This window comes from Danio rerio, chromosome 19 (assembly GCF_052040795.2).
Source record: "Danio rerio strain M-AB ecotype USA chromosome 19, GRCz13ab, whole genome shotgun sequence".
Lineage (NCBI taxonomy): Eukaryota > Metazoa > Chordata > Actinopteri > Cypriniformes > Danionidae > Danio > Danio rerio.
In genome coordinates this window covers 10,866,914-10,891,790 of record NC_141039.2, presented here as the reverse complement: position 1 = coordinate 10,891,790, position 24,877 = coordinate 10,866,914, and the positions used below count along the sequence as shown (strand labels likewise).

General features: G+C 35.6%; 3 protein-coding genes across 7 annotated transcripts in view; 2 read left to right on the top strand and 1 right to left on the bottom strand.

Annotated features, from left to right (window-relative positions):
• si:dkey-14o18.2 overlaps positions 1 to 24,877 on the top strand; it is a 66,390-nt gene that overhangs the window by 3,771 nt on the left and 37,742 nt on the right. Inside the window, exon 2 of the mRNA XM_087295428.1 lies at positions 7,054 to 7,182. The gene's annotated coding sequence lies outside the window, so the exon portion shown is untranslated. The remainder of the gene's footprint in view (positions 1 to 7,053; positions 7,183 to 24,877) is intronic.
• cacng6a (calcium voltage-gated channel auxiliary subunit gamma 6a) overlaps positions 1 to 24,877 on the bottom strand; it is a 48,009-nt gene that overhangs the window by 4,991 nt on the left and 18,141 nt on the right. For 2 of the 5 annotated variants that reach the window (XM_087293780.1, XM_087293782.1), the window contains 2 exons: positions 2,763 to 3,510; positions 2,602 to 2,676 (listed from right to left, as the gene is read on the bottom strand). In XM_087293780.1, coding sequence (XP_087149906.1) covers positions 2,602 to 2,676; positions 2,763 to 3,162 — 475 coding nt within the window. In that variant the 5' untranslated portion in view covers positions 3,163 to 3,510. Of the gene's footprint in view, positions 1 to 2,601; positions 2,677 to 2,762; positions 3,511 to 6,799; positions 6,895 to 24,877 lie in introns of those variants that run through there. The other 3 variants (XM_087293781.1, XM_087293779.1, NM_001083091.1) reach the window with 3 other exon arrangements.
• On the top strand, positions 17,897 to 22,557 carry LOC147839571 (uncharacterized). The gene is made up of 2 exons (XM_087295443.1): positions 17,897 to 19,386; positions 19,442 to 22,557. Exon 2 carries the CDS (start codon positions 19,600 to 19,602, stop codon positions 21,115 to 21,117), a length of 1,518 nt encoding a protein of 505 aa, XP_087151569.1. The 5' UTR covers positions 17,897 to 19,386; positions 19,442 to 19,599; the 3' UTR covers positions 21,118 to 22,557.

Below are 24,877 nucleotides of genomic sequence, written 5' to 3'. Positions count from 1 at the left end.
AGTGCCTACTTGAAAAAGATTAAAATATAAATGTAAAGAATTATTATTGTTATTATTATTATTATTATTATTATTATTATTATTATTATTATTATTATTATTATTATTATTATTATTATTATTATTATTGATTCAGTCATTATCAGGCTGCCTTGAGCTCTCAGATGTAGTTTTTTAATAACATGTTTAAAAAATAATAGGGTGTTTGCGTAGCTAGTGTTTCTTCCCATACTGATAAACTTCCGGTGAACGGTTAATGTGACTTTTTTCCTTTTTACACAGTTCCTTTTACAGGATCTATGCCGTAATGTAATTAAAATACAATTAGTTAAAAAGACTTTGGCATTCATTTAGTTGCTCTTGCGTAAAACGAGACAAAAAGCCCTTTGCTCGGATGCGCCCGTCAGAATCGGCATACTAGTGAAGAAGTTCCATTGAATATACTGGGGTAAAATAAATGTTCATATTTCAAAGACATGGCAGGTAAAAATGTAATTTAATGCAGTGTTTCTTGTACAATCTGAGACCCACTTTATATTGGTCATCACCCAGCCAGTGGTGATCGCTGATTGTTTAAGAAAACTGATCTTAAACGTGCCGATTTTGTAACAGGATACAGTTTACCAGAAGTGCTTAACCCAGGTTACTGACAAATTAAAAGTCCTTTAGCATACTTCCGCATATACCCTATAATCAGTCTTTTATTAATACACTTGTACATCATTTTCCTATGCATTAACATTAGTAACATTAGACTGTTGGGAAACACTAAACAATAAGATTCTGTTAGTTGTTAGTCCCTTAACTAACATAAGGAAATAGTGTTTATTTACCTTAAAAATTAGTAAATTACATCTACAGTAATTGACATCAAAGTTGACATTAAATTCGGCCATTTGAACCATTTATTGATTTTCAGAAAAGTTTGCATGTATAATTTATAAACACTAAGGACAAATATGTATTACAGTTTTTTTTTCTTAATAAAAGTCATAGAAACCATTAAAAATAAATATGATAAGTCATTTTGAGGTCATGGCTCCATAAATATGAAATAAGGTTTTATAACTTTCCCTTGTCTGATGAAAGTCTTGTCGTCAATCCCAGTTGTAAGAGCAACACATAATAACTTGACTTCTAGATGATCATTACTATTGAACTGCATCCCAATCATCACAAATACTGCAAAAGACCTACTGGAACCCACATGGACCCAAGATTTTCACAGAAATCAGTCAAGTTTGTTGAAGGAAAAATCATGGTTTGGGGTTACATTCAGTATGAGGGCGAACGAGAGCTCTGCAGAGTGGATGACAACGTCAACAGCCTGAGGTATCAAGATATTTGTGCTGCCCATTACATTACAAACTCGGAGGGCAAATTCTTCAGCAGGATAGCGCTCCTTCTCATACTTCAGCCTCAAAATCAAAGTTCCTGAATGCAAAGAAGGTCAAGGTGCTCTAGGATTGGCCAGCCCAGTCACCAGACATGAACATTAATGTGCATGTCTGGGGTAGGATGAAGAAGGGGGCATTGAAGATGAATCCAAAGACTTTTGATGAACTCTGGGTGTCCTGCATGAACGCTTTCTTTGCTATTCCAGATGACATTATTAATAAGTTATTAGGGTCATTGCAGAGATGTATGGATGCAGTCCTCCAAGCTCATGGGAGTCATACACAATATTAATTCTTTTTCTTATTCTATACTGGACATTAAAGTGAGGAGAATTTTATCTAAGCAAAGCCAAATCCTATACTGTCCTAATTAAATAATTAAAAATCAAGGCATGATCATATTTTATTTTGGTAAAATAAGAGTAATCTAAAGGCCTTTGCCTTTCATATAAGCCACTTCTCATACCAAATGATCAACTAGAAGCCAAGTTATTATTTATACAAGACTTTTGTCAGGTGGTGTAGGCATCGATCCTAAATGTCCCACTGTCACTTTAAATTCAAATGAGATTGTGCTCCCAGCTATCTTTTCAAAAGAGGGTGGAGCTACCAAATGCCTGTGTGTCAGCATAGTGGCAGGTTCAACAACAAGACTAACAGGGAGAGATCATTACTAATGGGCGGGGCTTTCCCCCTCTGATGACTCTGATGTTTCTGCAGACTGTTTTTATGAAATGTGATTATAAAAAATGTAATTAATATTTTTTACCATCAGAAGTTGGTTACAATCATACACTGTTATGAAACGATTGTTTAAACCCCTTATAAAGTGATTTTTTTGTATAAAAGGTCAACTTTAACTTCGTACATGCCAACCTTTTAGCATATTGGGTTGACATGACATAAGGGTGAGTAAAGGATGACAGAAACTAACCTTTGACAAATTAAACCCTGAGGTAAAATGATATCAAAATTTTAGACAAAAATTGGAAGGCATCATGGGAATCTATTTGCTGATCAAAGCCTGTTGTTTCAGATCTTCATTTTGCTGCCTTCAAATCATTACTTATACTTTTTTGTTCCTCAAGATCTAAGTATCACATTTTGATGAGAAATTTGTATATGTGGTCAGCACTCGACACAAAGAAAGCAGCATTAGTGCTATGAGATCTAAAGATAGAGAGGGGGATGTGGGATGACTCACCCTTTTCTGGCGTTTTCTGAAATAGGACAATGTTCTCTCCAGTGGTGTAGAACTTAAAGAAGGTGCAATTGGATTCTATAATGGGATCCACACAAGGTGATGTTATTCTAAGAGATGATTCATAATTCAAACTCTCCAGACATTTCACACCAAAGTCTTACCTCCCTGTAAATGCAAAGGCCCGCAGACCTCCAGCTTTGGATCCACATCTGAAACCTCGATCGTCTTGGTGCAGCATTTCCATAAGCCATAGTGTGCGACCAGACAAGTCTGATTGTTATAGAAGCTCTTGGATGGTGCGAGTTCTACCCAAAACTCTGTTCCCACCCCGAGGACGGTAAGCATGATGCCGGTTATGGCCAGGAATAACGTAAGCTTGATTTTGCCTTCTTGGCTTTCGCTAATTCCATCTCCGGATCCGGATTGTGTTCTGTGTCTTCGCTTGCGTCCTTTGCCTCGTGATCCCAAAAATCCGTCCAGTCCCCCGGATGGTTGGTGGCCCCCCGCTGAGGTGTTCCCAGACCTTACCTCTTCTTCCTGCACGACGAACGTGGACCACATGATTGATTTGCTTTTTTACGAGATCCAGATAAGTGAACGAGAGGCAGTGGCTTATTTTGATAGAACATTTAAGTCTTTTTAGATGCTTGAGATCCAAATAATCAGACAAGCAAAGGCAGTTAATGCTGTTAGATTGATCCAGCAAGATCAATCTAGCTCAGTCCAATGTGATTGTAATGTAGGCGAGAGTGGCTTCATCAGAATATGCGGTTGTGGATGTTAATAATAATACAGGCTTTTAGGATTGATTGACGGTTGAGGGATGCTGGGAAGCATTGGCCATTTATGCGGGCATTGAGAGCTCGAAGATGGAAATGATGAGATGATAGGCTGGTCAGGCTGGTTACTCTAAAAATCAAGAATATGATGAAACAGAAAATTAAGAGTTTATTAAATGTTTTGCACAATGAGGATGTTGGTTATTGCCAAATGTTTCATGACATGCTTTGTATTACAATTTGGTTCAATACATCGCAATATCATGACTACTGTACATCAATTCAGGCAATATTTTAAAACAGTTTCTCTCCCTCTCTCTTTAGACTGCACTTTTTATTCCTTTTTTGATATCACTTTATTTTGATGGTCCCTTTAATGCATTTTGTTGAATTTAAGTTAATTGCAGCTACATGCCAACTAATTCTCAATACACTCTCAGAAATAAAGGTACAGGAGCTGTTATTGGGCAGTACCTTTAAAAAAAAACTTCTTTGTACCCAGAGAGTCCACAGTGGTACCTCAAAGATGCATATTAGTGCCCAAATGTACCTAAAAAAGTAAATTTGAGGTACCATTATGGACTCTTCAGGTACAAATATGTGCCTTTTGAAAATGGTACTGCTCCAGTGACAGCTCTATTTCTAAATGTAAGTAGACTGTTGGGGTTAGGGTTAGTGTAAGTTGACATTTTGCAAAGTCACTTATAGTCAGTTAAATGTCTGTTGAAGCAGCAGTATCTACAGATATTTAGCAGACAGTCTACTAATACTCAAATGAGAAGTAATTGGCATAGTTGCAATGCTAACTTGCAAACTTTTCGTCAACAAAATGTGCAAAATTAAGTTTAACCCTTTTTTTTGTCTGCGTACTGGTAAAAAATGTTTACTGAGCACCAAATTCACATGACACAAGACTCGGGTAATAACTTTTCACTGTATTTATGTGTTTTTATGTTGACTATTTCATGCTGAGCTAAAGTAAGTGACTTTTGTGAAAATCCTGATATATTTAATCATATTGTAGCCAGCAAAATTGCCCAAATAGTCAATATCTGAGATTCGTAGGGTGTTTTCACACGTATAGATCAATTTTTCTTTTTTTTTTTTGTTCCGAATCCCTGTTTTAAACCCTTTTTCGGAACAAAACAATGAAACTACAGGTGTGAAAGCACCCTAAGAATCTTGAATGTTGATTATTTTGGCAATTTGGCTGGCTAAAATATGCTCATGGTAGTCACTTACTGTGCGCTCAGCATTGCCAAGCTATTGTTATATATGACGAAACAGCCTAGTCTTTTGTTTGCTCTGCTGCACTCTGAGTTGACCAATGATTTTAAAGTAGGCGGGGCTTACGGTTCACGTCAACCAGTGTTGCCAGACGCATGATAAGTATCATATTTGTACAATAATTTTGACCTCTGTACAATGTGCGATCAATAATAAAAAAAATCCTATAATGTACAATATTTTCAGAACTTTATGGCATTTAAAATGAATTTCATTGAAATCTTAGAGTTTCTATACTTATTGATCTAGCTGCATTTTTTTGTCTACTGTCTGGGAGGAGAATGTGGAGTTACACCCGTTTTCTATCTCAACTTACTTAACATTTTCTCAGCCAATGAACGTGGAGAATGGCAATCTTTTGCTAGTTAACGTTCCTGCCATGCGCAGCCGTGCTTAAGCCAGTCGTTTTCAGGTTGAGATTGATTGTTTAAGCAATAAAGTTTTAAAAAGTAGTGCTGAGAAGGAACGTGAGAAGGACAGGGGAGTTTGCCCTTGATGTTCTCATTTTTTCCCATTCAATTGTGTCAAGTGAATGTGTTTTTTTTTCCAAAGTTAAATAAAATAAAATCTCATAAAAAAAATAAATAAAAAAAAAGCCACGAAATTGGCTCATTACAAGTACTCTTAATGAGCTTGTGCACTCCTCAGAATTCTGGAGGGTGCACTGCTTTCAAGTCAACCCACCCCATTGTTGCAGTCAATGATGGCATCCAATTTGTACAACAAAATTAATCCTTTAACAATTGGTAACACAGCAGGACACTCGTAGGACTCGTAGGTGGAGTTTGAACCTTCTAAGGTACACCTAGTTTTTTTTTAAATTTGCAAGTTGTGTCAAAACGCTGTTTGTCTAGATCAATCTTGTTCCTGGAGATCTACCTTCCTGCAAATTTCAGTTGCTACCCATATCAAACACACCTGAACCAATTAATTAGGACCTGAACACCATATGATAATTACAGGCAGGTGTGTTTGACATGGGTTGCAACTGAAATCTGCAGGAAGGTTGATCTCCAGGAACAGGATTGAGCACCCCTGGTCTAGAAGATAGCTGTATACTCTCAGTTTGACTCGTGTACAATAATTTTCCTCCAAATACGATAATTTTGAGGTTCTGGTATGATACTTTGACATTTCCAATCTGGTAACACTGACGCAAACGTTAGTGTTTGAAGCACCAGTAGATGTTGAAAGAGAATCAGGTAAGATTTAAGAAGCTAAAGACTTAATATTTGATCGCTGTTTTACGATCAACGTTGTTAAAAGACATATAGTAATACTCAACTAATGCAAACCACTCGAGTTTCTTCCTTACTTTCGCCATTTTGAAATAATTAAGGCATTATTTGCGTAAAGCAGTTCCTACTTGAAAGTGACGAGACAAGAAAACCTGATTTATTTTCGACATATTGTGCTTACAAGTTAAAGTGAATTGGTGTATTCTTTTCATAAAAGGTTAGTTCCTTCTGTGTCTTTATATAAACAAATTGGTAACCATGGATAATGTTTGCAGCCATTTTCTGTTCTGAATGTAGTCCACTGATCTATTTACTGAAGATCAGTGAAGTAGTCACATATCATTCACAACAAACCCTTCGGCACCACCCACAATAATATTAATAATGAAATAATAATAATAATAATAATAATAATAATAATAACAATAACAGTAATAATGATGATAATAAAGTTGGAATACCACCAGTAATAGCTTTGTGTGATGTTAAGTAATTCTAAAAACGTATTAAAAATACTGACTTACAGTAGTAATGTTACAAAGTAAATATTCAGATTAAAATAAAACATTTAATACTGTTTTACACTGCACAATTGCTGTTGTGGTAGCAGAGACCCTGTAAATACAACACAAGCATATCGTATATCTCAAAAATATGCCACGCTATTTTGATTTTGCGTCATTAAATTATTGTGAAAAAAATACTAGCTTAAATAGATTTTTTTAGGGATAACCAGAATTACACATTTGAGGAATAACCAGACATGTTAAAACTCCCTGATTATTAAGTGTAAAAAGAGAGACAGGCACATGAAACATGACATATAAGCTCCAGACTGGCAATGATTAAAATTCTACAGAACCAAATGTTATGCCTTTTTAATTGTAGCTTAACATTGTTGACACAGCAAGCACAAAGAAGCAGCTGACCTGTCAAAGTGTCGAATACGTGTAGTAGGCCGGTTTGCAGAGGGGTTTTCTCTGAGACGGACTGAAAGTACGTAACACAGGGGTTTAAAGAGGGTGGATGTGAATATGACACACTCCTCATATCGGGGGTTGGGAGGTTGTTTGCTTCAGAAAAAGATCACGCCCATGTCCAGGCATAATAATATCAGGGATTTTTTTTCTCTCTCTCTCTTTTTTTAGGGTTGCTGGCACCAGGTTTGGATCTGTCTGTCAATTGTTACTTCATGATTGCTGTTGCTGCGTCTGAGAGGCTTCAGTGAGTCTCTACGCCAGTGTGGTGTTTGTATCTGCCCATGCGTCGCTATGTGTGTGAGTACACGCATGAGCATTTCTTGATTCTATTTTAGAAAGCCACCTGTTAATAACATTAAAAAGCATGGAGCAGAGCCCACTCGAGAGTTGAGGTTATGGGATACATGTGTGTGTGTGTGTGTGTGGGAGGTTGTGAGGGTAATTCTGGGAAAATGAGGCCTGGAATTCTAAAGCAGTTTCAGTGTCAGTGTATCAGGCATAGCAGTTTACTTTGTGTATTGCTTGCACAGCACAACGAATGAACGAATGAAAATGTTTTAATTATTTAGATTATTACAATGCCGAAATTTGGCTTTAAGAGTCTCTCACACAAAAACCATGCAAACCTACATAAACAAATCAGACCAACACATTTTTATTTTATTTTATTTTAATTTATTTTATTTTATAGCTTGTGCTTTTATAGCTTAATGAAGAATTATTTGTTTCATATGTAAATTCTATTTTATTGTACTTTATTTATTTATTTTTTTTTTTTCATTTTATTCTACTCCATTTGTTTTAAAGGGCACCTATGATGAATATCTACTTTTATAAGCTGTTTGGACCGGAATGTGTGTGTGTCCACTGTCAAATTGAAGGAAAGTCTTTTTTTTTATTTACTGACGTAAAATAGGATCCGAATCTCAGTGATTTTGAGGTGCAACATGACATAGGAGTTCGGTTTACTATGCCCACCGAATTAATTGAAAGGTGCCATGTCTCAATAATATGCATAAAGATGTCCACATAACATTTTTTGCAAATAAACTGGGATTAAAACATACAATACATAATACGTTACAACTCTCTGTGATCAGCTGCACCTTAATAATTAATTTTATAAGTTTAAAACGTTTTTAAAGCAGAGCATGTTTGTAATAAAGACAGTAAAATCGATATGTACAGTTCTTTAATTTTTAACTGCTGTAATCACCACAGTTGCATGGTGTCAGTAAACATTAATATGTGTGTGTGTGTGTGTGTGTGTGTGTGTGTGTGTGTGTGTGTGTGTGTTTGTGTTTGTGTTTGTGTTTGTGTGAGACTCATGATTTCAGAAAGGCTTGAATTAACTCCACCACAAATACATCAAATAAACTTACTTGGTATTTTGGACTAGTAACCTTATTTCAACTTCATCCGTATCTGTCTCTTTCACTGACTGCTGTTTATCTGAACTAACCATATACCTCCAGCTCTCCCTCGTGAAGCAAATACGGAAGTAACTGAAACTGCAAGCCATTGAAATTCTGCTAGGCCTGGCTCCATGATAGAGCAGATTTCTATTGACCCTACTGTTAAAATGGCCAACTTTACAGCAGAAAAAAAATGTTTACAGCCTAGTACAAAGAACGATTTTGGCCCATATAACCAGGACTTAATTTGTACCGGATCCGGCACCTCTGAAATCTGATCTGGCACTTCATTTTATCGATCTCCCTTCTCAACCACCCTTCTACCCCGTCCGCTGTTCACTTACACTTTCTTCCGCGACTCCCCAATCCTATTCACTTTTTTCCACAACAACCTCCCACTCTTTTTTCGCTGGTCGCCATCACTTCACCTCAGCTGATTCCAGCTGATTAGCTGCTGAGTTCAGAATATACATCAAATTTTTGTTTTGTTTTATGTGGCTTTACAGTCAGTTACTTTTTGTAATTATTTCTTACAATTATCAGATGATATGGCATGCTGTGTGCACTTAATTGTGCTCACAGTCTCACAAACCATTCACGTGACCTCTATATCCCAGGTGAGTGAAATTGTATACTTATACCATGTCTATAAATCTATTTGTTTTATTTAAGATCATTTATCATTTGTATTTTTCTTTAGACCTGTAATGCACTCCAGAATCTGAAAGATTGATTAGCTGTAGGCTACAGTCATCTGAAGCGTTGTCATACAGTGTTATGCCTGAATTTCATAAATAGCCTTGGATTTAATAACACAGACTATATTTTGATTGTTTATAAGTATTTTGTGTTTTCCTCCTGTAGGAAAACGTCATGAGAACAATGCTTAGTGGCTTACAGTATTACAACAGTGATTTTAAAAGGCGAAATACTTTATTGATATAATGTACAACCAAGCACATGTGGTCAAAACACAAACAAGTCTCAGATAATTAAGTATTAAGCATTTCTCCCAAAGAAAAGCCCTTCTAAGCAAAATGCTAGCAGGCATCAGTAGCTCCACTGACGATTGTTTGGTATCCTGCTGTGAGTCCAATGACGCACAAGCAAAATGGCGACGGTTGACCATGCCTACGAGTAGCTTCTCTTGCATTTTTCAAAAACCTATGGGTGACGCCACGGATACTACGTTCATATCTTTTACGATCTATGGACCTAATGCATGAGAAGCAGACACGCACGTCAGAGCTGTGGGCGGCGAGAAGCAGCTCATTTGGATTTAAAGCCCCAACAGCTAAAATGTATTCAGACACCAAAGTGGGCAGATTCTACATTATATAATAAATAATCTGATGGGTATGTTGAGCTGAAACTTTACAAACACATTCTAGAGACACCAAAGGCTTATCTTACATCTTTTTCGAAGAGGTAAAATAGGTAATCTTTAATTGTACTTTGCTCAGACATCAGTTTTATTTTATTTTATAGCATTAATGATTGATTATTTGTTTAATTTAAATCAGGTTTAAGAATTTGTATGCAAAGGTCAAATTTATTTTACTGTACACAAAAATGTATTTTGTTTCTTTTTTTATTTTACTCCACTTTATTTTATTGCATTTTTTAATTTTAAGTTTTTATTTTACAGCATTAATTAGTAATAATTTGTTTAATGTAAATCCGGTTTAAAAAAATTACATTTACATGTGAATTACTTGTTTACTTTATCATTTAAATGTTTTTATTTGTAATTTGTTTTATTGCATTTGAATTATTAGGACGATTAAAGTGCATTAAACTGGTTTTAAGAAATTCTTTATTAATGCATATGTTATATTTTCTGTTCTTTTAATGCATTTAATTTCACTGTGTTTTATGGCATTGCATTTTATTTAATTATATTTTTTTGCATTTGATTTAACAAAGTTGCTGAAACAAAGCAAAGATCAAGCTATTTTTTTTTCATTTTATTTTATTTATCTGGAGATTTCATTGAAGCAATCTCCATTTTTATAAGATTTAGACTTTGTTTTACCTGTTGAGGAATTATTCAATTATCTTAAGATATTTAATTATCTTAATAAGTGTCATCATTTATAAAACTGAAGTTTGCAAATTTACTAACAATGACTTCATAGCTAGCTAATAGTTTGCTTTGCGCAATTGAACAGCTGGGGCTTCAAAATGAGTAATTCAATTTAAGATAGCGAAGACAAAATTCCTTTGGAATAACAAACGCTAATAAACAATTCACAATAAGACCAACAGCACATTATAAAAAGTAAATAGAGTCACTTTAACCAAATGGAAATGGAGAATAGGGCAATAGTTACCAAGAACGCAAACAGAAACGTCCTTGATGCAAGATTTCACTGACAGCTAGTTAAGTAGGGTAGTTAAGTAGCTATTTACAGACACTATGCAAAAGTGAGTTATGTGTATTAGCCAAGTTTGAAGTCCTCTTTTGATGTCATGGGTGGCTTGTCGAATGAATGATGACCATGGACATACATGAGGGGCGCCTCCAGTATAGGGTCCCTTAAAAACAAATACATTTGCATTCGTATTTATTCATGAACTTTTTACACTGCAAAAAAAATGATTTTCTTAATTAGATTTTTTGTCTTGTTTCTAGTCCAAATATCAAAAAATTCTTAAATCAATAAGAATTTTCCAGACAAGCTTGTTTTTAGAAATAATATGCCAATATTAAGTGAGTTTAACAATCTGCCAATGGGGTAAGAAAAATAATCTTATGTCAAAGTGAAAAACAAGATTATTTTGCTTGCCCCATTGGGAGATTATTTTGCCTGTTTTTAAAGAAAAAACTATATTTAATATTGGCATATTATTTTTTGAAAACAAGACATTATGTTTAGCTTGCCTAGAAATTGCTTCTTGATATAAAAATTTGTAGATATTTGAACTAGAAAGAAGACAAAAAAATCTTAGTAAGAAAAGCATTTTTTGCAGTGCATCAAGTTTGTAAGTTGCCAGACCTTTTTATTAGTGTTTTTCAATGTCTCTGATGGCACTCGTTTATTAATTTGACATCCGTGAATTAATTTCATGCACTTTGGCGACTGTAAAATGATGGTGGTGTGAAGCCGTGACCTTCATTCGTCACGCTTGCATCCATTCCTGTTATGTACACAACAAGAGTTCAGCTATATACTTTAAAAAGGAACGTTTTACACACACACACACACACACACACACACACACACACACACACACACACACACACACACACACACACACACACACACACACACACACACACACACACAGGCTTGAAATTTGCTGACATCAAACTGATAACAGAGACTACTTAGGTCTACTTAATTTATATGTATAAATACAAATATATATGAATACACAAAGATACACATTCTATTATGGAATCGCATTATAATCAAATTATATAAATAAAATTGAACTTGACATATGTCAGTTCACAAAGCTCTAATTGGCTAATGAGATTTTGATTGACAGCTCTCAGTCCTGATTTGTTTAGATGAACACTTTTTTGTTTGCATATTATTGATGAAATAAAACGTTTTGGGGTAATATTTGACATTTATTAGGACATCAACAGGCACAATAACCAGTAAAAAGGCTTTATCTAAGTTGGGGCTTTATCTAAGTTAAAATATATTATTATAAATATACATACATACATACATACATACATACATACATACATACATACATACATACATACATGAATGCACACATACATACATACATACATACATACATACATATTTCTTTCTTTTTTAAATATTTCCTCGATGTTTAACAGAGCAACAAAATTTTCACAGTATGTCTGATATATTTTTTCTTCTGTCTTTATTTGTTTTATTTTGGCTAATAACCATTTTAAGGTCAAAATTATTGGCCCCTTTAAGCTACTTTTTATTTATGTTTTTTTTTTGATAGTCTACAAAAAAAACTATCATTACACAATAACTTGCCTAATTACCCTAACCTGCCAAGTTAACCTACCTAGTTACGCCTTTAAAGGTCACTTTAGGCTGTATGGAAGTGTCTTGAAAAATAGCTAGTAAAATATTATTTACTGTCATCATGGCAAAGATAAAATAAATCAGTTATTAGAAATGAGTTATTAAAACTATTATGATTAGAAATGTGTAAAAATCAGCTCTCCATTAAACAGAAATTGGGGAACAAATTAAACAGGGTGGCGAATAATTCAGGGGGGCTAATAATTTCAACTTCAACTTTATATATAGGACTTAGTGTATATTTTTACAGCTAAACAATTAAAAAATGTTCCATAAAATGTACAAAATCTTTCCTATTTCAGTCGTTGTAGTCGGCTCTCTCGTGGATATATTTAAGATGGACTTGTATCTGAAACTTACACCAAAACATACCAAAAGTCACATATTTTAAATTCGCAATAATGTAAATAGCGCCCTCTAGTGTATTTGTGAGCTAAAACATGCAGCAAAACATTTCCAGCGCAATGTAGTTTACATTTTGCAAAACACCTATTTCCAAAGAGCTTGGGTTGAGACATTCTTATGTCTCATAATATGTGTAGTGCGCATGTCTAAAGGCTGTTCATGCACTTTATTAAGGTGTTCATTTTAAAAGGTTGCACATTTGTAAGTTAAAAGAGATATATATATATATATATATATATATATATATATATATATATATATATATATATATATATATATACACACACACACACACACACACACACACACACACACACACACACACACACATTTACTTTGGGCTTATTGAAAGGTGTGCATTTGATTGCCTTAAACCAGGGATGTCCAAACTTGGTCCTGGAGGGCCGGTGTCCTGCATGGTTTAGCTCCAACTTCCTTCAACACACCTGTCTGGAAGTTTCTAGCATACTTAGACAGAGCTTTATTAGCTGGTTCAGGGGGGTTTAATTGGGGTTGAAACTACAATATGCAGGACACCGGCCCTTCAGGACTGAGTTTAAACACCCCTGCATTAGATACTGGTTCATTTAGAAATAAAAAATATTTTGAATCTGAATGACATTACATATTAATTAATTAATTCATTCATTCATTCATTCATTCATTCATTCATTCATTCATTCATTCATTCATTCATTCATTCATTCATTCATTCATTTATTCATTCATTCATTCATTCATTCATTCATTCATTCATTCATTCATTTATTCATTCATTCATTCATTCATTCATTCATTCATTCATTTTCCTCCAGCTTTGTACCTGATTTATCAGGGGTCACCACAGCGGAATGGACCACCAACTACTCTGGCATTTGTTTTAAGCAGCGAATGTCATTCCAGCCTCAACCCGGCCTGGGATATTCATGCATTGTTATTATTTATTATTATTTATGAGAAGACATTGATTATTTAAAAGAATAGCATTTATTTTGTTATTATTCTGGTTGATAGGCAGAATAACAGGCTCAATCACCGTTCACTTGCATCGCTGCATCTTTTTCTCCATAACAGTAAATGGCGGCTGATATTACCTTTATGAAAAAACATGTTTGTAACAATGCTATGGTGAATTAACCATGACAGGTGAACTATTCCTGCAAATGTTTGCTACTGAGATGATTGCGGCTTCAACATCTGTATTCAGTCCATTGAATGGATCTATGATGTGCTGACATAGGTGTACTCTGTTGTATTATGTAGCCTTATCAGACCGACAAGAAAGGAGAGCGGGCGACTAAGAGACAGACACTTTGCTGCAGTCTTATGTGCTCAGCATGGCGATGGCTCTGCTTTTTGCACTCACTAACCTCTACAGAGCCTGCTGCTTTCCTGGCACTGACCAGTAGGTGGCGCCACTAGACAAAGATGTCTACATGTATTCAGAAATTCAATCAGTTTATTAAACAAGTAATATAACATCTACTTATTTTAGATTAGCTGTCAGAAGAGTCAGATAATTAATTCTGTATAACAGAGGTAGGACATTAAAATTATGTAAGTACCTGAGATGGTTTTTTACTGGTGGCAACAAATGGGATTAATTTTAAGTACATAAATAAACACACAGTTTTGTATTTCATTCAACAAGAACTAAATGAATTAAAAGAGACAATAAAGATGTTTAATTTTTATCAATACAGTAGGATAGATGACAAAACCTCCATATATATATATATGGACAAATATCGACAAATTCCTGCATAAATAAATATATAAATAGTGAGGGCAGATTTATAAATGACACAGATATTGGGGGAATAAGAAAATGCTAAACTGAAAGTACATTCTTCCCCCTTTCACACCGCACTATTAATTATTTACACGTTTATTTATGCAGGAATTTGTAGATTTATATATACATTTGTTTATTAATTAATTAATTAATTTGCGTTCATTTATTTTAAATGTATTTATTTATCTATTGTTTTATTTATCCAAGAATTTGTAGATTTATATAAATATTTATTTACGTATTTATTTGGTTATTTATTTATTTATTTGGTTTATGCAGGGATTTGTAGATTTATCTATACATTTGTTTATTTTTTTCATATTTATTTATTTATAGTTTTTTATGCGTGAATTTGTAGATTTTTATATATATTTGTTTATTTATTTGCTTATTTATCATTTTATGCAGGAATTTGTAGATTTATATATACATTTATTTATTTGCATATTTATTTGTTTGTTTGTTTTATGCTGGGATTTGTGGATTTTTATATACATTTGTTTATTTATTTGCATATTTTTTATTGTTTTATTTATGCAGGAGTTTGTTGATTTTTAAATATATTTGTTAATTTATTTGCATATTTATTCGTTTATTGTTTTATGCAATTTGTGTATATATTTATTAATTTCATAGCGTATTAATTTATTTATTGTTTTATTAATGCAGGTATTTGTATATTTATTTATTCATTTATTTGCATATTTATTTATTTCGTCCATCATACAGTAGATCTTTTTCAGCTTTTAATATTTATTATTAAGTTTTAATATATTAGGCAGCATGAATGTTCCATCGACACTGATGATAAAAGTACTCGATTAACTTTGGAAATTATTTCTAAAGGATAATGTGACACTGAAGACTGGGGTAAAAATTCTGATTTATTTAATTGTTTATTAATATTTGTTTGCAATACTTTTTGACACTAAAGATTACATTTTTACAATATTGATTTTATTTTATGTTATTCAATAATTTTTAATATTGTTGTTTTGCTTCACGTATTACGAAGACCGAGAAGGGACGTGATAGTGGGGGAAAAAAATAGGTGGAAGAAAAAAAACTGGGTGGGAGAAAAAAAAAGAGTGACAAGTGTGTGGATAGTTTTTTCCACAAACAGTTCCTGTTACTTCAAACATGTCAACCCTCCCATTTAGTTGGATTCACTTGTAATTTACCGTTCCCGCTATCATCCTATCATTAACTATTTTCCCATATTTCTGATAAATTTTTAATTTTAAAAGCACATTGAAATTAATATAATAATGTCTACATTCACTTTCTTTCTATTAAAGCTGTGCGCCGATCATTACCCTTATGGAACCTTTGAATCAGTGAATGTACAGTGTGTATAAGCGCTGACTGACGGACACGCTCCGCATGATAAATGTCACTTTAAGAATGCACATAATGAAATAATGAAATGCATAATGAAAGCATTCGTTTACTTTAGTAACTGTTTGTGCTCTACAACTGCTTGTGAAAATTAGTTGTTTAAATTAAAACACGCCAGACGGATGGGTTTACATATTATTAAGTGTAATTGTCTGCTTAAACACACACCCCAGTCCCAAAGTGTTCTGCACTTTAGCTCTTGTTTAAATGGCGTGTACAGAAGCTGATCTGGCATCAGTTTATCATACAGAGTGCGTCGTTTATACATGAATTCACTGATTCAGAGGTAAGGGCGATGATTGACGCACAGCTTTAATGAAAAGAAAGTGAATGCAGACATTTTTATGTTAATTTTGTTTAGATGCAAAAACCCCTAAAATTTGTGTTTTTCTCAGCCTCCAATATTTATGTTTGGTTATTTCACTTTAAAAACAATGAAAAGAGCTTATTTGTCACTATAAATGTAAAATTACTGAGCCCACACATAGGAGTCTGAGAAAAATGCTAAGTTTAGAAAAAAAAAAACTGACAGTATTAGATGCATTTTTGGATCTAAACTCTATATATGTTCTTAAAGGCACAGTAATACATTTACTTTTTTTCTTGTCTAATGTGTGTCTAATGATTTAAATCTTTTTTTTTTTTCTCTTGCAGTTCACATTTACTGAAGCTTGAGATTGTATGACTTGAAAACTGCAGTTTTCTCTTTGCAGATCAGACATGGAGTAGACAGGAAACACGAACTAAAGATTAGAAGTTAAAAACAAAATACATAAAAAAAGGATAATCAGAATATTAGAATTATTCTGAAGGAGCATGTGACTGAAGAAATTCAGCTTTGAAATCAAAGGAATAAATTACTTTTTAATATAATTAAATAAAAATCAGTTATTTTAAATAGTAAAAAATAAATGAATAAATAAATAAAATGCATAGCACTCTGGTCACATGATGTATTAATGCATACAGTCATTTTATTTCAAACAGAAAGCAAAATAAGGGGACTGGAGTTGAGCTGTCCACAAAATAAAACACAGGCTGTCCGTCAGCTTCAGGTCTGTCACAATGACTGTTTTCACACCATGACATGCCCACACATGCATTTGATGAAACCAATTTTTTTTTGCCTTTCACATTTGTCATGAAAATCTGCTATTCAAACATTTCTCTGCTTACTGTGGCGGATGATCTGTTTTGGATTGGTCTTTGATTAGATAGAGGGGGGAAATATGACACAAAATATAGTCCTTTTGTCACACTGACTTGTATTCATTCATTCATTTTCCTTTGGCTTAGTCTCTATTTTAGAGTTCGCCACAGTGGAATGAACTGCCAACTATTCTAGCATATGCAGCGCACGCCCTCCTAGCATCAACCCAGTATTGAGAAACCCCATACACACTTATTCACACATACAGACACTCATACACTATACACAATTTAGTCACAGCCATTTCTCCCCGCAGCCCAAGACCGGTTACCCATTGAAGCTAAGCATCCAGGCCTGGTCAGTACCTGATTGGGAGACTACATGGGAAGGTTGCTGTTGCAAGTGGAGTTGGGAGTGAGACCAGCAGGGAGCGCTCAACCTGTGGTCTGTGTGGGTCCTAATGCTCCAATATAGCGAAGAGGTCACTATACTGAATGTGCACCATCTTTTGGATGAGACGTTAAACCGAGGTCTTGACTCTGTGTGGTCATTAAACTTAGCGTAAGGAGTAGGGTTTGAAAGATTATGTGCATTTTAGTTCAGTTGCATTTACATTGATTAAACTCTGATGTGATATGATGGGGTGACCTGTGCCTCGACCCCCACAAACTGATAGGTGTGAACTAAATGACCCTTTTACAATCTCAATGGGTATTAGCAAAACAACAGCTGAAACATCTGAAGAGGGTCCTGCTGAGCTTCGTAAACAGAATGGTTTGTTTGATGCTAGTATAAAGTACTGTCTCACAGACAGTACTTTGGGTTAAGTTACTTGAAGACCGACGGGTTAACATCACTGCTCAGGAACTGCACTATTCATTGTCTTCAATAAAGTCTTCTCTCCGTAAGAACTTTGGTCAGCTTACTTATTTTATGTGTTAGAGTAATCTAATACATTGGCGAGCCCCCCAAGAACGGTTAAGCCAAATACAGCAAAATCTAACAATTTGGCGAAGCCAGCCAGGAGAGACTGAAAAGAGGAAAACTCATCAACTGCAACAAGAAATGAATTGAAGAATCTTGGAGAATCTACAGTTAAAGCTGAAGATAAACGGATTTTGTTTGTGGACGAGTCCTGGATCTACATATTGTATCTGTGGACACCCTTTATTTTAATCAACTGGATCTCATCTCAAAGATCCTAGTTTGGTGAGTGAAACTTATCAGCTCTCTTAAAGAACCCTTAAAAGAAACATCTTTTATAAGTAACCATTAAAGTAAGCAGATCGACCTGTATATGTAGTGCAGTAATAAACTAAATACAGTGATAGTATTGCTGAAATTTCAGGCTTTCTCTTGATATTTGCAGAAATTGTAAAAGAAACAATTTGTCCATTTATCAAAAGATTTTGAAAGAGCAGTGGAAATTTTAGGCTTAGTCCATTCTCAGGGTACTTGTAGGAATTATTTAAATAATTTGGTCCTTTCTCATGGAGATTGTAGGAATTGTTGAAAATAATTTGGTCCATTTCCCCAGGGGACTGTAGGAGCCGTAAAATAGTTTGGGACTGATGTTGCTGCAAGAATTAGGAATTCTTGACTGGGTGCTAATTCAGTAGCCACTATTTTAATTTTGAAGGTAACAGAGCCTTCTGTGATAGAAATCTTAAAACATTGTAGGTTTGGTTCGTTTTCTAGAGTTTGCATGAACTGTTAAATAATCATTCTGGTCCAATCACTAAGATTATGCAGAAGCAGAGCTTGGTCCATTCTCAGCTGTGATTGTAGAGATTGAAAAATAACAGTTTAGCTTATTTTTCCAAAGATGGTTATGAGCCATATAAAGCAAACATAAAAAGTTTGAGACTGATATTGCTGCAAGAATGAGGAATTCTTGACTGTGGGCTAATTCAGTAGCCATTATTGTAATTTTAAAAATTCTAACTGTTACAATATGATGGCATAAAACTGAAAGCTGTTTGCCTTAGGTTTAAGGATACAGTGAGATTTAAGCACATTGTATTAGGGACAAATCCTAAAGAAAGTTACTTAGCCTTCTAAGATAATGCTCAAAAAGAATTGTTATTAGACAGAAGCTTTCAGGCAATTTTAGGCTTGATTCTTGCTTTGAAGATTGTAGAAACTGAAAAAATAATTCTGGTCAAATCACTAAGATAATGCAGAAGCAAAGCTTGACACATTCTCTGTTGGGATTGAAGAGATTGTAAAAGTAATAGTTTAATACATTTGTTCAAAGATTGTTAGTAGCCAAATAAGATTTGGGACTGAAAGAATGAAAGTGGTAATTTAGTAGCCACTATTTTAGCTTTGAAACAAATGTTGAATAATGAAAGTGCTAATTTAGTAGCCACTATTTTAGCTTTGAAACAAATGTTGAATCTGTCTATGTATTTGTAATGGTTTAACAGACTGCTGTTAATTTAAATTTGAATAAGCACCTTTATTAGCTCTAACACCTTTTGTTCTGTTTCACACCTCTGAGAGCACTGTCCTGTACTTCCCATGGCTGAGTCTTCAAGAAACTATGCTAATGGAGCTACCCTGAGAACAACATCAGAAAAACATGGAACAGAACCTCCATGTGTTACCATTGACCAGATGTTGGAGAATTTGAATGCATATTTAGACAAAAGGCTGGGACTGAGGAAGTTTCGTGATGATGTATGCAAGAAGTACAGCATCAAGCACTCAGGGAGTGGATTATGGGCATTGCTGGACATTAAAAGGGCTTATGGAAAGACACAGCGCTTATGCACAACCACCAAGAAGGATGGATTGTCTGTGATTTTGGTTAAGCAAATTCTTCAACATGAGCATAAGTGTGAGACTGACAGATTGGAACGTGAGAACAAAGCGGAGAAAGCTAAAGTTCGAGCACTGGCTGAACAATTGCAAAACTTAAAGGCGCATAAAGAAAGACTGGAAAAGGAAAACAACAAGCTATTGACTTTGATCTCCAAACAGCTGGAATCAAGATCTTCAAGCAGCTTTGTTGACAGTGAGGCTGATCTTTCCATCAACACCTGTGTTCATGACCCAGTGAACTCAAAGATTAGATTAGCTCCTGTGATTGTCAAACACAGAAGGACTAACGTTGAAATTGACAATGAGGAGGGCTATGAAGACAATGGAGAGAGACGAACTCGCACTGTGAAAAAATTGGTAAAGAAGTATGTTCCATACAGGACATACCATCCAGCAACTCCAGAGCAAGTTGACAAATGGTCAAAAGAGCTGCCAGATGTATACAAACAACCACGAAAGGTTTGGCAGTTTCTTCAACGACTGCAGAAAATCTACATTTTACATCCACTAGACGGTGTGATGATTCTTAATGTCACCTTAAGAGACAGTGACCAAAAGAGACTTACAGAAAGTGTTGAAAGAAGGATTGGTGAATCACAAGAAAACATAGAGGATGGATGGGAAGCCATAAAAAACTTCTTGTTTGAACTGAAACCTGCAGAGGTCAATTGGGCAAGAATTACCTCATGCATGCAGAAAACTGGAGAAAGTGTTGCAGAGTTTGAAGAACGCTTCAGACATATATGGACGGAACATTCTGGTCTGAATACAAGTGAAGATCTTGACAAAGACACTGGAATTCCCCTGAAAACAGCATTTGTCAATGGACTCAATCCTGAGATTTCTAAAGATCTTAAAATCAGGTATGATGACTGGGACAGCACTGTAACAACTTTCATCCAGATTGTTGAAAGGTCAGCTAAACTGGAGAGAGCACAAGATGTCAGACTCAGATCTTTGCAATCGGAAAGTTTGTTTTACAAGAACAGAAGAATTGAGGATGAGCAAAAAGAACGTGAGTATATGGGATACTCAAAACTACGAACTAAAGGAAGATGCAGGAATTGCAATGAAGAAGGACACTGGGCCCGTGAGTGCAAGCTCAGTTTAAAACATCAAAGCCATGATGATGACCACCTGTTCAAGCTGTTTCAGCAGCTAACAATACAGCAAAAACAGACTCTGCTAAATGCTGTACAGCCGCAGGGAAACTGAAGAACCTCTCTCTGCAGCACCAGCTAGTGACGTCTTTTCCAGAAGCTGATGAACTGAATGTGTATGCAAACAATAGGGTAAAAGCTGACACAGAAGTCTCAACAGATGAAAACAAGTTTGATGTCCTAGTAGATGGTGTTGCCAAACAAGCCGTAAAGGAGAGAGGTGAACATACAGCGGCATTAAGACAGCTTCAGCAAGATCACCGATCATTCTTAGACAGAATGCAGACTGCAAATAAAAATTCAACAAAAGAAATGCTGATGGACGATGCAAAAGAACTGCGTGATGGCAACCAATGCAGTATGGATGGAAACAGACTATGCCCTTTTGAACATGCCCCAAGCCAGCCCATGTCCACTGAAAACCTGACATCTGACAGCCTTGTCCAAAATGAAGCAAGACTCAGCCTGGCCGTACATAAGGACATTAATCAAGTTTTGTCACCTCTAGAGAGGGGCCATTGTTTAGAGCCCAGTAAATGGGTAAAGACACGACAACCTCAGAAACTACCACTAAAATCCAAGTGGAAGAGCTCACTTGAGAAAGTTTTAGTATCTGATTCAATAATTAATGTTCAGGGACTTGATGAATGGATCAACGTGAGTTTGCCTAGAGACGAGGGATAGATGACAGTAGTGTTTTTCAGAGTCCAGATATGGCGGGACTAGAGTTTTTAGGCTCTAGCTTGTCGCCTGAGGATGAAGACATTAACCACCACTGATAAACACTGTAGTGTCCTGTCAATATTAAATAGGGACAGTTTCTATACTTTCTATAGGCAGCTTGAAAATTTCTCTGAAATCTTTTTCTGGGCAAGATACGTTTCCCTTTTCGCTTTTGTGTGATTGCAGGTGTTCCAGAGGATGACCAGAGACACACAACACCAGACACCTAGATGAACACACCTAAACATCCACAGAACACAACCACATCCTGCTACTTCTACAACATTACAACTTCAAATAGAAATGGACTCAGGCATTTGAGGAAATGCAAGCTTCACCATGCCTTGTTATTCTGTCACTTTAAGTTATATAGCCTGTATTGCAGATTGCTGTATACATGATTAACTTGTTTTATGATCAAATATGATCAGAGGAGGGATTGAAAGATTATGTGCATTTTAGTTCAGTTGCATTTACATTGATTAAACTCTGATGTGATATGATGGGGTGACCTGTGCCTCGACCCCCACAAACTGATAGGTGTGAACTAAATGACCCTTTTACAATCTCAATGGGTATTAGCAAAACAACAGCTGAAACATCTGAAGAGGGTCCTGCTGAGCTTCGTAAACAGAATGGTTTGTTTGATGCTAGTATAAAGTACTGTCTCACAGACAGTACTTTGGGTTAAGTTACTTGAAGACCGACGGGTTAACATCACTGCTCAGGAACTGCACTATTCATTGTCTTCAATAAAGTCTTCTCTCCGTAAGAACTTTGGTCAGCTTACTTATTTTATGTGTTAGAGTAATCTAATACATTGGCGAGCCCCCCAAGAACGGTTAAGCCAAATACAGCAAAATCTAACAGGTTGTAACCCCGGTGCTAGGCCAAATTCCCTCTGATGGCCCTCCCAATTATCCTCATCCACAGAATAGACACTGTCTCTCCACTCCTGCACTAGCTGGTGTGTGTTGAGAGCACTGGCGTCGTTGTTCTGTGGCTTGCGTCGCATCATACAAGTGGATGCTGCACACTGATGATAATGTGGAAAAGACCCCCCCATTTTAAAGGGCCATGACACCCCCCACTTTCGGTTAAAGTCTACTTCAGAATTTTTTCAAAAGATGCATGATTAATGGACGTGGAGCTCCGCGAGCATAGGGCAGGAGTGGGCGTGGCCAGCAGGGGAGAAGGGGAGCGAACAACTGTTGATGTCACAAATTGAGACAAAGCGTGAGGAGACGCATGAGTTTATAGTTTACAAAGTTAAAATGCAAAGAAATAAACAGTAATTTAATGACCTGCTACATTTGTTATTCGTAATTTCATATACAGACAACCACAATTTATATCATTATAAAGATAATCGTGTTATCACTATAAATGAGGACTTCTCCCTCAATCCCCGGGTCTGAATCATAGATCTAAATGCAGACTCAGTGCAGCAGGTCTCCTGACCCGTCTATTTTAACCATTAGTCCTGCTGGTAATCTGGAGGATTTAGGCAAACACAGCAGCACGGCGATGTCTGAATGTGAATAAACTCCTGATACAAGACAACATCCGCCATTCTCCGATTCTCGTGCTGCTCTCCCGACAAAAATGCTTGCATTACACACACAGCCTTGCTGTATGATCGGCCCTGACAGGATCGCGGAGAAAAACATGCAACAAACCCCGTGGATCATGGAAACAAACACATACGAGCCTTCATAAACGGCTACTGGGTGCCATGGGTCCGTGTCTCACAGATTGAGCTTGGCACTGTCGTGCTGTCGTGCTGTCGTGCTCTTATGAATAATTAAGCAGCCGGCTCTTCTCATAGGATAAGGAAACTCCGCTTTGAATGATAATGAGAAACCGATGCGTCATCATTGCTCTTGCGGTACTTCGCTACGTCGCCGATTTTGATCCCGCCCCAAAAATAATTTTAAACCCGGAAGCTGAAATTAGCTGACAAAAGCTCAAAATTATCCAGTTTTCCCCACAATTAAAGCTGAGAGGTGCTAACATTGTCTTAACTGATGCTCAACACACACAAATCTGTTAATATATAAAAAAAGTTCTCCAGGGTGTCCTGAACCTTTAAGGTCAAAATAGTTATCCCCTTTAAGCTATATTTTTTTCCAATAGTCTACAGAACAAACTGCTGTTATACAATAACTTGCCTAATAACCTTATCCTGCCTAGTTAACTTAATTAACCTAATTTAGCCTTTAAATGTCACTTAAAGCTAAATAGAAATGTGTTGAAAAAATCTCTTCGTTAAACAGAAATTGGGGAAAAAAATAAACAGGAGCGCTAATAATTCAGGTGTGAGGTTCTATTAATTCTGACTTTACTGTATATATCACTGTTAATTTGAAACTAGATTGTATAAATCTATATTTCCACATAGCTAATACAAAATTTGCTGCATGTCAAAGTTCAAGTCAGCAAAACTAATATTGTACCTTCAAAACCTTGCCACGTGGTCAACAAAATATATTGATTTGATTGGTTGGTTGATTGTTTGATTAATGAATTGATTAATTAATTGATTAATTAATTAATTGATTGATTATAAGATCAAATAACTTTGTTTTAAATTCTGGATGAGCCATTCTTTTCCACTCAGCTCATAATTCAGGATGATCAGCCTAAATACATAGTGGCTCTAAAGGTTCATTTCCCACAGTTTCCATAATGCCTCAGTGTGCCATCCAAGTGTGCTCTTGTGAGTATTAAGCTTTGTCCTGACGCACAGGAGAGAAAGAGATAAAGAGATTACAGCCAAGCTTTGTACAATGAAAAACTTGTCCGTACTGCTTCCCTGTCATTCTCATTGATGCTATTCATCTGTTAATTTCTCATCAAATCCTCAGCTAACATAATGCATTTACTGTAGGTACAGTAGCCAATGAAAAGTGATCAAAGTTAAGAGGCAAAAGTCAAGCATTATACGGACGGAGAAATCAGTGCAGGAGCTGTTAATTAAGGATCAGTTACATCTGTAAGTGGATGATTGCACAACACCAGCAGCGGAAGCTATTTAACTGATCCTCAACTTACAATAGGCAGCAGTTCAATTAGAAATCTCCAAAGTAATC